Consider the following 14,805-nt stretch of genomic DNA (forward strand, 5'->3'; position numbering starts at 1 on the left):
GCAAGGGTGGTAGCCACAGAAATTGAAATGGAGTGGAAGGTATGAGGGATATTTGGAGGCTTCCAAACTGGTAGGGGCTAGTTGCCAGTTAGGATATTAGGGGCAAAGAAAACAGAGAAGTTGAAGATGACCTCAGCGTGCCTAGACTGAGAGTCTCATGATGTCAGGAATAGTTGGGGCTTCCTGAGATGCAGATACACACAACTTGCCAAAAGAAGGGATTACAAATAAGGGGCTACAGAATTCTTGTAAAAGTGTTGAGAAGTCTGTGCTGGAGAGAGAGTCGTATCTGAGCTAAGAGGTGTCTTTTCCCTGTCAGCATGGGCAGCAGTTGGGCGAGCCCTTCCCTTTCTCTGAGGGTGAGTGGCAAGGTGTCAGCCGCAGGCAGCCGGCAACGTCCAGCTTGGTATAGGCCCCACAACCCAGCACTGGGAGAATGACAGAGAACCAGTTCCAAGGATCTCCTTTTCTCGACATGGAATTCATTTTTACCACTTTATTATTTTAAGATGCTTTTGCTTTGGAATATTAATTTATTCAGCCCATCCAGACACTCAGGTTTGGCAGATTACTTTTTAATTTAAAAACTTAACTAGGAAGATAAAATCCAGAATTTTGTCTTCTCACTTTGTCCTCTTGTAAATGTTGTAAATGAAGTTGGAGAACAAAGGATCTGAGCTTTACTTTCTAGGGTGCCAAATGTGATTCTTTCTTACCTGCGTCTATTTGTCTTGGGATTGTTCTCTCTCTCTTCCTCAAGAGCCTTTCAGTTCTCCTCACACATTGCCTGCTTCTTTAGGGCTTGCTGCTCCTAATCTGAGGGGCCTCGAGGGTCCAGGAAGGTCCTCCCAGCATGGGGTCAGCGCCTCTCTGAGTCCCACCACAGACTCCTGACTTCGTAACGGCACTGTCTTTCTGCTGTAGCAAATCCTTACAGCAGTCAGGCAGGATTTGGAGTCATGTTTGTGGAAGGAAGAGATTATTACAGTACCTGGAGGAAGGAGGAGGGGGGAAAGCCCGGGTTTCAGCTCTTGCCCTTGAGCTGCAAATTCTCAAGGACTCTTCTCTAAATCTCCTGGAGTCACTGTTAGAAATCCACATTCCACTGGAGAGCAGTGTAGGGTTATCAGTCATTTTTGAGGCCTTTCCTCCAACTCAGCTCTGACACTTTGAAAAAAACTTCAGTAGAAAACTACATAGTCAATCTCCATTTTAATAGTCTTGTTTTTCTTATTTAGCACAGAAAAATGAGATCTTTCCAGCTGGTATATCTAAAACTTCTCTTCCATTTGTGTATAAGCACTCACATCTGTGTACACTCACATGTACAGGCACACACCGTAGTTGCCTTAGGTCTGTAACTCCTCTAAAGTGGCCAGAGGTAGCAGCTGTGTACTTCAGAACCAACTGCGCCTTCTCTGAAGTCAGGCTGCTGTAACTAAACAGCAGGTAGAGTTAGATGCTGCTTCCTTTGACACCCCCTGCCTTTAAAAGACATTGTCACCTCGAAGAATTTCTAAGGAGTTGTTTTTTTCTCTCCTTCCAGAGGGCCAGTTGAGAGTGGATGCCAATGTATCTGTGCATCACCCTGGGGAGCCTTTGGGCGTTCGAACGGAAGTGAAGAATCTCAACAGCATCAGGTTCCTGGCCAAAGCCATAGGTGAATGCCAGCTGCCACTCCTCGTGTCCTTCTTCCTGTTCACATAGTAAACAACCCAGAAGCTTAGTGGCTTACACAAGAACTACTTTCGTTTGCACAGTTCCATGAATCGGGTGGTGGTTCTGCTGGTCCTGCCTCGGTCACTCACGTGGCTATGGGACACCAGCAGGCCAGCTGAGGCAAAGGGTCCACAGTGGCCTTTCTCACACATTGGGGTCTCGGTGCCGATGTCTGCTGGGCTTCTCCCTCCATGTGGTCTTTCTTCCTGCACTTGCCTAGCCTAGGCTTTCTTATTAGAAAGTGGGAGCATTTCAGGAGGATGAAGGCAGGAGTGAGTCCTAAGCTATAGAACTTACACAGTGTCACTTCCAACATATTCTATTCAAAGTAGATTGAGGCCTGGCACAGTGGCTCATGCCTGTAATCCCAGCACTTTGGAAAGCCAAGGTGAGCAGATTGCTTGAGGCCAGGAGTTCAAGACGAGCCAGGCAACATAGCAACCCATTTCCATAAAAAATTAAAAATTTAGCCAGGCATGGTAGTGTGCACCTGTAGTCCCAGCTACTCAGGAGGCTGAGGTGGGAGGATCGCTTGAGCCCAGGAGTTTGAGGTCATAGTGAGGTGTGATCGCACCACTGCACTCTAGCCTGGGTAACAGAGCGAGACTAAGAAAAAAAATAGATTGAATTCAAAGCAGACTTGAGGGGAAATTAGACTCCACCTCTTTGTCGGAGGATCCACAAAACATCGTGGCTATATTTTACCATTTACTACCTTCTTTCTGACCGGCCTGAGATTTATAAAGTCATGGTTGTTCATTTTAGATTGACCATGGCTTGAACTAAATGGTCAATATGTTTTCCTGCTTTTTATAGTCTTTTTAATTGATAGGTTATGTGCTCATGCAGCCGAGTAGTAATCTTTCTGGAGCACATACTGTGGGTATTTCATTGATGACAAATGTATAATAATTAAAATAGTTTAGCATGATAAACATCTGGATAGTCCCATAGATATTGCTAACTGTGAATTAGAGGGGAGGACCTTGGAGGACTAAAAAGATTTTTTAAAACCAAAGCAATCTAGAGAGGAAGAGGGAGGGATGGAGTTAGAAGCGTACCCCTTCAAGGGTGCACAGAGACCAAGACAACTGAATATGTTGCCACAGTCTTTGGGAAAAAGGTGTTAAAGTGGTCAAGGGAGTAACTTCTGGGAGCAGAGAGGGAAGGGGTAGGTTCCCATATGAAGGCAGACTAAAGATGGTGAACTGTTCTGCCTCCAGAAAGGGACATAATCCATTTTCCTGAAGCCATGACAGGTTTGAGTCAGGGAAAACCCTTATAAGCCAAGTTGGTGAGGGGGAAGCCTGGAACAAATGGAGGGAATTCCACCTCCCCCTGTAGGTAGTAGTGTACTGGGGCCGGTTATTTTAAGAGGTGGTGATGTTAACCTAAAAAAAAACAGCAGCCAGATTTTAGATAGAGTCATCCACAAGTTCTGAAGGAGACCCCGGCATTTTTTTGGCTGTCCCTAACCTCTTGTCCTATGAAGAACTCTTTGGAGGACCAATCTGAGGGAGAATTCTCCCTGTGGTCTGACTCAGTGGAAGAACCAAAGCTTTACTATCGTGGGCTCAATTCTCCAAGCCTGTGATTTTTTCCACCACCTTTTCCTCCCTGTGTTGGACCTTTTAGCCATCATCTCATGTCAACCAAAGAGATCACTGGAGTTGGGGAGAGATGGGGAGCAGTAAGTGACACGTTTTGGTGTTGCTGCCTCTTAGCAGCTCAGATAAAAGGGTTTAGATTTGGACAAGCGAGGGTAGTACATGGTGGGAGGGAGAGTTAAGGTAGAGGCTCAAGCTATTTTCATAAAGAGGCTTTGCAGGCTGGGCTCAGTGGCTCATGCCTGTTATCCCAGCACTTTGAGAGGCCAAGGCAGGAGGATTGCTCGAGGCCAAGAGATTGAGACCAGCCTGGGGAACATAGTGAGACTCCATCTCTCAAAAAAAAAAAAAAAAAGCAAAAGCAGCAACGGCTTAGCAGTTGTGGTTGTCTTTTGATTCCCACAGCCTCACTCATTTGATGGTGAGGAAGCATGGCATGGATTAGTGGCTCTTAATCATTCGGGGCTGTGGGTCTCTCTGAAAAGATAATGCAAATGCTGGACCCTCTCTCCAAAACCTGCACATATGCACACAACCCACACTTTGTATATAATTTCGGGGGTACCAGAGCCTTTGAAGCCCATCCTGGGCTCCCAGGGTAAGGACTGTTGGTAGGCAGCAATCCCAGACCTGGATATTGGGCCTAGCCCCGCTTCTGCCAAGTTGTGTCGTCTGCATCAGTTGCTTAATCTCTCTGAACCTGAGTTGTCTCAACACGGAGGGAGCCTGCCTTCCTAAGGCCCTTTCCAGCACCAGTATTCTACAACAGCAGTGAGAAGGAAACGTAGCATATAAGGGAAGGATTATTCTAAACAAACTTCTTGATTTTTTTTTTTTTTTTTTTTTTTACTTAAAGATTCAGAAAGGTTGTTTCTAATTACTGCTTGACTGGATGAAAGGTATAATCAAAATATGATGCTAAATTAGTGTGTTTTTCCTAGACTATGAAATTCAGAGGCAAATCAGTGAACTTGAGAATGGAGGTGAAATTCTGAACGAAACGCGCTCATTTCATGAGAAGCTGGGGTGAGTTTGCATTGATGAGCGTCCTGACCCCAGCCAGGCAGCATTGGAGATGGCTGGGCTCAGCCGCTGACCAGCCATATGGCCTTGAAGGAGGCACTTAGGTTTCCTCATTAGTGAAATTACAAAAGTTCTGTACCCTACAGGGATATAAAATGCCCCAGGGCTGCTAGGAGACTTGAAGTGACCCAGACTGTGCCCCAGGGCTTCGTTGTAGGTCCTTCCCTTCTCTGCTTCCAGCTTACCTGCCTTGTGGCAAGAATCTTTACTTCCTTAATAATCTGTCAGACCTCTCCCAGCTGAAGCTAGAGATGGAACAGAATGAAGACCTGGTTGTAGAGATGCCTTGTTTTTGTTTTAGATAACTTGGACCTTAATTTTCTGACTCAGAATTTTGAAGATTGTATACTTTAAGCAGAATACTGAAAAAAAGCTCTAAAGCCGAGTTTGAGCTGGCTGAAAGCTGGATACATTGAAGTTATTTCTTTTTAAAAAAATTATTCTATACATTTTGCTTTCTTTATTATTTTTTGAATGTATCCATTTAAGGTTTTCCCATGGAAGGCCACAGAGGTTGATTTTGCCTGTGTGCTTTATTGGTAGGGGAGCCCTTCCCCGCATATAGGCTAGCCGATGCTACGTGCAGTGTTTAATGTTTTCTTCTTTATTCTAGGTGCACCGTGTCAATGAGAGACAAGGAAGCAAAACAGGACTACAGGTAGTTACTCCTTATGACAAAATACCGATACATATCAGGGGCTGAGGGTATTTCAAATTCATTTAAAGTTCAACATAATGATCCTGAACAATTTTTAGGAAGCACTTTTTGTCGTTGTTACATGATGGGACATCTAGACTTCCTCTTTGACATGCACACTGAGAGAAGTACTGGTTTCTTGATTTGGTAGCCTCAGCTGCCTTGTTTGACTGGTTCAGCTTTTGGAAGAACTTGTTCATTCACTTCTGTGTCAGAGTTGTCATAGTTGAGCTGAGAGGATGGCAGCTGAGGTTGGGGCCTAGGCTGTGTTAGTCTTCTGTTCAGTAACTGATTCAGTAATACACTGAATGAAGCTCCTTGAGAAAAAATGAGAAAAGAGATGTTGATAGCGTATGCTGATGGTAGTTCCCTTGAATCTCACGTGATGCTATTTAATTGATAAATTAAGTTGAACTACTTAATACGAGACCCACAGATAAAGCAAATAATAAGAACAGGCTTAAGATAAATTGAACCTTTCATTTTTTTTCTCATCGAGGTTAGCAGGTTGAAGTTTTAAGCAGCAAAGTTGTTGAGATCAGCCCACCTTTCCTTTGTGAAGGGCAGAAAGATGCAAATGTAGCTGTTGTTACTGATGAGGATCAAAATTAGCCTGCTTATGTGGGCAAGAAGAAACTCATAAACCCTTAGCATGAACCTCACCCCTAGAACTCCCATCGTGTGTCTGCTAGAGTCAAAATTACTTTAATTAACTGGGTGAGTCTGTTCTCCGAGGAAGCCACTTTATTCCTGAGTGTTGCTCCCTGCCCTGTTGGTATTCCTTCCCCTGAGCGTGGAGTCCGGCTTTCCATCCGCCTGTGGCCTCAGCATGATGCTGCAAATGATAGTGAGCTGCAGGAAGCTTCCCCTGGGTTTTTTTCTTGCCTTCAGAAACCAGACTAACTCACAAAAGAGATCTGGCAGTGAGGCCATGGGTTGAATGCACTTTGAATCCGTTCCCTCCGAACCACCGCTTCTGCATACCCTGTTTTTCTACGTAAGCTCTTTGACAAAAATGGGCAGAGAGAAGCCATTAGTGCTGAAAGAGAATAGGGAGGGACATCTTGTTTCAAATGATTACATGCGCTGGTGCAGCTTCCACATTTAAAAAAAATTGATTCCCTTCATTTTGTGGAGCAGTTTTAGCTTTACAGTAAAATTTACTGGAAAGTCCAGAGTTCTCATGTACTCCCCCTTCCCGCTCTGCCCCCAGAGTCTCCTGTTATGCACCACAGTAATGCAAGATGCTCATTTGTTACAATGATGAACTGATATTCACACTTCCTTATTGGCTAGAGTCCATGGTTTACACTAGGCTTCACTGTTTGTGTGGTACATTGCGTGGGTTTTGACATAGGCACAGTGACATGCATCCACCATCACGGCACACTGAGAAGTTCCCCTGCCTCACTGTGCCCTGTGCACCACCTCTTCATCCCTCCCTCCCTCTCTCTCCTCCAGCTGCCACATTTTATTTAGGCAAAATCCATTCATTCATTTCTTCTATTTCTCAAGGGTATATTTTTTTCTTTCTATTTTTTATTTATTATGTAAATGCTGCTAAAAATAGTAGAAATGTGGAAATGGGGGGAAAGTCATCTTTCATTCTGATAAGCAAATTGTTCTCATTTGGTCCTATTTTTTCCAGCCTGTGTCTTTATGAAGACATAGTCATGCATACATATGGATGTTTCTGTCAACAGTGGATCACATATGCTACAGGGGTCCCATAAGATTCTAATATGGCATTTTTACTGTCCCTTTCTCATTCAGACATACTTAGGTACACCATTGCCACTGTGTTGCAGTTGCCTACAGGATTCGGGACACTCAGTAGCCTAGGAGCAGGAGGCTGTTCCACATGGCCTGTGTGTAGTAGGCTGACCATCCAGGTTCGTGGGAGTGCACTCTGTGATGTTCCCATGACGACATCACCTAACGACACATCTCTAAGAACATATCCCTGTCATGAAGCAACACACAACTGTGGACACAATTCCTGATGAACTGTGGAATGAATTGTCCACAGTTACACATCCCAGTGTGCCTTCAAGCCTGTGTTGTGCTTCTTTCACTCATCTTATTGATAAGCATGGAGAAGGGTGGGTTTGGAGGTTTTGACACTTGTGCAAAGGCTTCCCTGGGAAACGGGATTGACAAAATAGGACATTTGAAAATATTTGCAAGTAAGATGGCATCTACACACAGAAACATTCATATTACTGGGGTAAGTTTTGTTTTCTCATTAATCCAAGGACTCCGGATTCAGGTCCCTTCCCCTTTGTCTGCCCAGGTTCATGCCGGAACCTAACCTGCCTCCCCTCCTGCTCTACGACGCCACATCTCTGCCCACAGATGCAGACCCACAGCAAGTGATCAACATCGACCAGATCCGGGAGATGCTCCCGGAGCTCCCCAGTGTGACCCGAGAGAGGCTTGTCCAACAGTATGGGATGCTGCCAGAACACAGCTTCACTTTGCTGGTAGGTCTCAATCCGATGCCAAGACAGTCCCAGTTCAGCAGAGTTAGCAGTGCCCTACAGAGGCCCCGGCACACACAGGCTGCCATGGGCTCTAAGTGGAGTGGGCACATTTCTTGGGTTGGACTATAGATGTTACTGAGAAGAATAAGATGTAGTAACCTTTGCTCATTATGCTTTATGGTAAATGCTCCTCATACAACCAGGAGATGAAACACAATCTCATGTTAGTCATTTGTTCAATGTAGAAATGAACACCTGCCCACAGAAGCTGTAGAGACTTCTTGAAGACTGTCCGAATGTTATGGATGAGTTTTTCCCACGTGTCTGAAGGACAAAAGAAAATCAATGTATAGGGCTTCTAGATGTCTGGCAGTATCGAACCATGACAGGGCTGGCAGGATGTTGGGTTCTCAAAAGCCAGCCAGTTGTTTTGCCAATTTCAGAAGAAAACGTTTATTCCACAGAAAATGCTGAAAACTCTGACTAAAAGTATCAGTCCTTTGAGGCCTGAGGCTGCGTCTGACGGGGCCAGTGGAGAGCCTGACAGTGTTGAGATCTGCTTAGGGATTTTCCATCGTTTTCGAAGCTGCTTGGGGCTGTGTGGTTTTCTCTGTTGTGACAGCATTAAAGTGATGCAGCATCAGTGAGTGTAGCATTTTGTCACAGTTGTCATCTTGTCTGTTAGGAAGGAAGTGGGAAGTTTTGTTGCTGCGTCTTCCAGGAAATCGGTATATGCCACACTTGTTTTGGGGGCAGCAGGATCTGTGGAAACTCTCAATTTTTGCTTTTTAGATGGCCAATCATAACAATGTACGTTGGGATGCTGGAATATACATATTTATGTATCTATTTGTACACTTTCAATAACAGTATCATAGTATTTACAGTACAACGTAGGCAGTCAGATGTGTGTTGAATGATTGATTCTCTCTTTATCTTCCTGATATCAGCTACTTGGAGAAGCAGAGTTGGTCACTGTCTCCTGTGGGCTGATGTTTTATCTTCTTCTTACCTCTCTGGCAATCACATCACTGTCTTTTGAGTACTTATTAGTGTATGTTGCTCAGCATCTTGAAGGCAAGGACTGCTTCATCTCTGTTACTCAGCACAGACACGCACATCAGCAGTGCTTAATGCCACACTTTGACTATGACTTAGTCAGCGTTCCGTACAGAGCACCTCTGAACCCAAAGCCTCTTACAATTCATGTGTTTTTCCTAGGTTGATGTAACAAAACTACGTTGTAGTCTTATACGCCTTCCCCACCATCTTGACACTTGAGTTTCCAACCTACTTGAAATAAACTCTGAATCCCAGCCCTACATTTTATTACGATTTGTGAAATTACATAGGAGATGGGCGGAAGGGACCAAGGCTACTCAGCCTCAAAGACTTAAGTTATCTCCCTCCACTCGGCGGGAGGTGAAGCCAAGCCTTTGAGGTAGTGTATGATGAACCAAGAAGCCAAGGTTTCTTTGCTCAAAATGTGATTTCAGAGAGAAATCCACTATATATAACATAAATTTCTGTGTGTGTGTATTAGCTGTCTCCATAAGAGAGTATTAGAAACTTTCAGAATCTCCTCTCAGGAATACAGCTGTTTCTGTTCAAGGCACTGTATGAGAATCTATGCCCCCGTCAGAGGGCACGTCCTTAGGATTGTCACTCTTCGGCCATTGATGAGGGGTGATGAGGACAGCGCCTCACCTCACTGAGCATAAGCTCCATGAGGGCAGGGACATTTTTATATTTGTGTTTGTGTCCTTGTCTTGATTCATGGGTCCTGCATGGCACCAAACCTAATAGGCATTAAATAGGTGTTTGCTAGGGGCTGGCAAATGAGTGAGCCTATCTTTTAATAGTTTAAAGCCCTGTATAGGGAAACCTACCTTCAATTATGTAGTTCAGAACTTTTTTTTTTTATTTGGCAGTAGGAAGACAGGGTCTCTACTCTGTTGCCCAGGCTGGAGTGCAGTAGCATGACCTTGGCTTACTGCAACCTCCACCTCCCAGGTTCAAGTGATCCTCCCACCACAGCCTCCTGAGTAGCTGGGATTGCAGGCATGCACCACCACACCTGGCTAATTTTTTGTATTTAGTAGAGGGTTTTGCTATGTTGGCCAGGCTGGTTGAACTCCTGGCCTCAAGTGATCCTCCTGCCTCTGCCTCTCAAAGTGCTGGGATCACAGGTGTGAGCCACCACACCAAGCCTAGTTCAGCACTTTTATTAGCATCTTCTGTATAGCACGTACGGAGACAGAAACACAAGATTTTTTTTTAGTTTGTTTTTGCCTTCCAAGAATTTATATACACACATACACACGCGTGCATGTGCACACACACATACACCCCACTACAGTAACCAGCCCCCAGGACAGATTACACTAGGTAGATGTATAGTGCAGGATCAGGGCCCACAAGATTTAGTAGTTAACTTGATTGGGACAAAAAGGGTGAATTTTTTGGCCATTTTTGAAAGGACTTTTTTTTTGATACCTTAAAAACGTGCTTATTTTTATGGCTTACAGATAATGTATTGGGTGATTAGTATTTTTCCTTTAAAGGGCTAGTATTTAAAATTTCCAAGATAAGAGATTAGAATGAGAGAGGAATGGAAAGATAATGGTTCAGACAAATTGTTTTCCTGAAATTAGGCAGCCTGAGCCCTTTATGACTTGTAATCATTGGAAGCTGCGTTACTCATAACATACCCGAAAATGATATGTTCATGTTTTTTTCCTGCCTTCATCAGAAACACAACAGATTGCTGAGAAGGGCAGACGCACAAATCTAATGAACCATCTTTCAATTTAAAGAGTGCCCAGGAGTATTCATTAAATAAATAGCAGTGGTGGAGGTGTGCTATGCAGAGCTGTGACGCTGTGCTCCGTGCCTTCGGATTGCTTATTAAATTAAGCCTTATGCCCAGACCCACCCCCACACACACCTCCCCCATGAAGGATTAAAAACTGCAGAATTTAACTCTAGTCTTTAATTTATCTTGTCATTTTATTGTGCAGTGAGCACCAAATTAGTCTTAATATTTGAACTCTATTTGAGTTCTATTTGAATAACAGAACTCTAACGTTATACTTTAGCATCTACCACACAAACCTGACACATAGTAGGTACTCCGTGACTGGGTGGGCAGACAGGTGAGTGAATGAGAAGTTATCACAGCACACAAGAAGATCCTGGGAGAAGCAGTGTTCCTGATAAAAGCATCTCTGTTTCCAAAGGTCAGATATATAAACCATGCTTTGACGACCCAGAGAATCATGGGGTATCTTGCCCCACCTAAAACTTCATCCTATTTAGCTAACCTTGCTTCTCTAGCTTATGTCAAGTTGCCTTGATTTCATATATATATATATATATATATATAAAATTGATTTATGTATATATGTGAAATCAATTTCCTGTATAAGAAATCAAGGCAACTTAATTTCGTGTGTGTGTGTATCTTGAGGCAACTTGACAAAAGCTAGAGAACCAAGGTTAGTTTTTCTATATATATAAATTTGTATATATCATAAATATATATACAAATATTTATATGATTATAAAATTATATAAATGTAGGGGCTACAGTTGCAATTTTGATACATAGATATATTGCATAGTGGTAAAGTCTGGACTTACAGTGTAAGTCATCACCACAAATAATATACATTGTTCTAGTATTTCTCATCCCTTATTCCCCTCCCACCCTTCCAGGTCTCCAGTATCTGTTGTTCCACATTCTGTGTCCCTGGGTATACATTATTTAGCTCCTGCTTATAAGTGAGAACATGTGATATTTGATTTTCTGTTTCAGTGTTGTTTCACTTAAGATAGTGGCCTCCAGTTCCATCCCTGTTGCTGCAAAATACATGATTCCATTCTTTTTTTATAGCTGAATAATATTTCGTTGTGTATATATACCACAACTTCTTTATCCAGTCATCCACTGATGGACACTTACATTGATTCCATGTCTTTACTGTTGTGAATAGTGCTGGGATAAACATTTGAGTGCAGGTATCTTTTTTATATGATGACTTCTTTTCCTTTGGGTAGATGCCCAGTAGTGGGATTGCTGGATTGAATGGTAGCTCCACTTGTAGTTCTTTAAGGAACCTCCATACTGTTTTCCATAGAGGCTGTACTAATTTCCATTCCCAGCAACAGTATATAAGCATTTCGTTTTCTCTACATGACCTCATTTGTAAAGATTAAAGAATAGAAATGTTAAAGCTGAAATCCAGCCATTAGCATTCTGAAAAATGAGGGATTCTAATAGCATAACTGGTTTTTCTCTGAGTCAGTATATCAGTAGTATTTATTATAATAGAATGATCAGAATTATATGCATGTGCATTTTTCTTAGTAAAATCCTCCCCGGCTGATTTCTGTGGGGCATCTCTTCCTAAACTCTGTGCCTTACTTCATTCAGAGAACACAGAAGCATTGGAGCCATTTGCCTAAGCAGCCTAGAAAAGGCTGCCTGCTTCCAGCGTGCTCCGCGGTTCACATTGTACCACTTCTTAATCTATCCTTGCAGCAGCCCTCTGAGGCAGGAACTGCTGCTCTCCCCATTTGCAGGTAGAGAAACGTAACCTCTTTGCTTCAGTAACTTCCCCAAGCCCGAGTTGGAGCCACATTCAGATCATGCTGACTTCGAGGCCCAGGCTCTTCATTCCTAAGCTCTGCTGCCCACTTGCATATATAATGTGCTGTAATGTCAAACAGAAATAATGTTTTAGTTAATTGCTGTTTGGGGTCACTTTTGTTTCATTAGTGGAGAAAATCGAGTTTTTACTTTTGTTAATATTCATGCCCTATATAGTCCCACTAGCATTTTGTGAAGCACAGTCAGAGGACACAGATTCATTTAAAAGTTTTTACCACTCCTATTGGTTTTTAAGATGCCAGACTGCCCTATAAATAAACATAAAGTGCCATCCACTAAATTTAGTGAAAATCAGTCAACGCCAATGAAAAGCAGAAATCATGTCTAATTTCTAAGTAGAAAAATAAAGTTAGAAGAAAAGTAATATAAGCTGTTCTCTGCAGCTTTATTTATTTTGTTTCTTAAACCTTCTGTGGGAGGCACTTGAGTCCTGTCTGAATCACTGGGAAGTGCCAGGCACGGTGACTCACACCTGTAATTCTAGCACTTTGGGAGGCCAAAGTGAGAGGATCACTTTTGGCCAGGATTTCAAGACCAGTTTGGGCAACAACATATAAGACCTCTGTATCTACAAAAAGAAATGTGTTTAATTAGCCGGGCATGGTGGCACACACCTGTAGTCCCAGACACTCGGAAGGCTGAGGCAGGAGGATTGTTTGAGCCCAGGAATTCGAGGCTGTAGTGAGCTGGTGGTTGTGCCACTGGAGTCCAGCCTGGGCAACAGAGAGAGACCCTGTCTCTAAAATTTAAAAAAAAGAAAAAAGAATCTGAGAAGTGTCTCCACATAAGGCAGAGTTTGTGAGGTTTGTGGCTTGATTTTGCCTGGTGCCTCCAGTCCTTCAAGCCTGGCACGTAATAGGTACTTGGTGTGAAGCAGAGATGAGCTGGCAGGGCCCTGGCTGTGCATGAAGTCAGTAGATAGGAAGCTCATGTGTGGGAGATTTCAGTGGAGGAAGCCAGAGCATCCCGAGTGTTTCTTGAGGGCCTGCCACTCTGACTACAGTGCCGGATGCTAGTTCCAAATGTCAGTGTTTCAGCCTTTCCATGATGCTTTTAACTGTCTGGAGCAGTCCTACAGGGCATTGAGTTAAAACACTGACTCGAGACAGATACCCTTGATTCCACATCTCACCTCTGACACTTCAGAGCTGGGAGGGCTCTGCAAGGGTGACCAGAGCTTTCCCTCCCCAGCTGAAAGAGGAGGCAATGACTCACTTACCCCGAAGATGACAGGCACAGCCAAATCTTCATTGAATCTAAAAAAAAGTCTAAATACAGCCAAGCAGACTCCCAGGAATATGCCGCCAGGGAGAAGAACGTTGACACCAAGCAACGGGCTAAAACAGTTCATTGAGAGGCACGAAAGGCAGGGCTGTGGAAAAATCCAGCATGGCCCCAGTGAGACTGCAGGAAGATGTGCTTGTGAACCTTCGAATCGGCACCCAGGGCTGCCGTGTGCTCGTGTTTGTCTTTATACTCAGCCTCAAGATGTGTCTTCTTACTTACACAACTTCATTTTCTCCAGCTGGTTCTTCCACTTTTAAAATCATAATCCTTTGTTTCTGACATCATGGAAAAGGTTAAGGTGTCTCCAAGGGACAAAGAAACAGAAAAGATATCATGACTACAGCTGGTTGTTAAGTGGATTGTTTTCCAAGAATTTTCCTTTAAGTGTCTAGCAAGCTAGAAATGACCTGGTTTGCTTTCTGGATGAATTGCCTATAAAATAATTTCCCATGGTAAATATCTGTACATCCCATATGTAATACTACTTTAATGTTAATAGTATCTGAAACCGTATTGACCGGTTTTAGACTGGCCAGACTTACTAAGGTGCAGAGTACTCACCTTCTCACTACTGCTGAAGGAAGACCCATTTAGCCAACATCGTCACGCACCATATTTCAGCTCCATGCAATTTCCTAAATTGATTTTATTCTTCATTTTATAAAAATCCATCCAGTGCTTGCTAGCTTAAGGGTGCTTTTACAGTGACTCTGTACCCTAGAAAAATAACCAACGTTTCGTTCTGGTACAGTTGAAAAAAAAGATGTATCATCTAACTCTACTTCTGTAAAACCAGTGGTTCATTTCTTTTGGATGCAAGAGATGAGGACCTTTCAGAGGGGAAGATGCTCTGGGCTCAGAGCCATGTGACCCCTCAGGAGCCTGCCCAGTAGGGAGACAGTGCAGGGAGGAGTAAAGTCCTGAGTGCCAGCGTTGGGGACCCACAGAGGTTCTGTCCCCAACCCATCTCAAAGCCCAATTTCTTGTGGAATAATTTCCTTTTCAGGATGAATGTATATTATTTCAGGTTTCAGGGAGATCTTAGAGGAATGAGCAAATCCTCACTGCCTCCGTTGCGCTGTTTTTGAGCTCCAGCCAGAAAGCTCCTATTGAGCAACTCTCCATGAGGGGACGATCTGACAGTGGTGGTATTAGGCACACTGGAATGTGACTACAATTGGAATTGATTTCTTGACAATGCACTGCCTGTGTCCTGTTCGTGCAGATACAGCCTTTTAGCTGTGCCGGTCTGCTGTC

The 14,805-nt window shown here is 43.5% G+C and overlaps 1 protein-coding gene across 5 annotated transcripts in view; it reads left to right on the top strand.

Moving 5' to 3' along the window:
* Positions 1-14,805, top strand: part of GATB (glutamyl-tRNA amidotransferase subunit B) — an 88,479-nt gene that overhangs the window by 50,050 nt on the left and 23,624 nt on the right. For 4 of the 5 annotated variants that reach the window (XM_012470031.2, XM_012470032.2, XM_012470033.2 and 1 more), the window contains exons 6-9: positions 1,547-1,660; positions 4,268-4,352; positions 5,023-5,067; positions 7,400-7,589. In XM_012470031.2, coding sequence (XP_012325454.2) covers positions 1,547-1,660; positions 4,268-4,352; positions 5,023-5,067; positions 7,400-7,589 — 434 coding nt within the window. The remainder of the gene's footprint in view (positions 1-1,546; positions 1,661-4,267; positions 4,353-5,022; positions 5,068-7,399; positions 7,590-14,805) is intronic. The other variant, XM_012470034.2, reaches the window with a different exon arrangement.

This window comes from Aotus nancymaae, unplaced genomic scaffold (assembly GCF_030222135.1).
Source record: "Aotus nancymaae isolate 86718 unplaced genomic scaffold, 86718_ANA_hifiasm-v0.15.2.pri h1tg000033l, whole genome shotgun sequence".
In the NCBI taxonomy this organism is placed as follows: Eukaryota; Metazoa; Chordata; class Mammalia; order Primates; family Aotidae; genus Aotus; species Aotus nancymaae.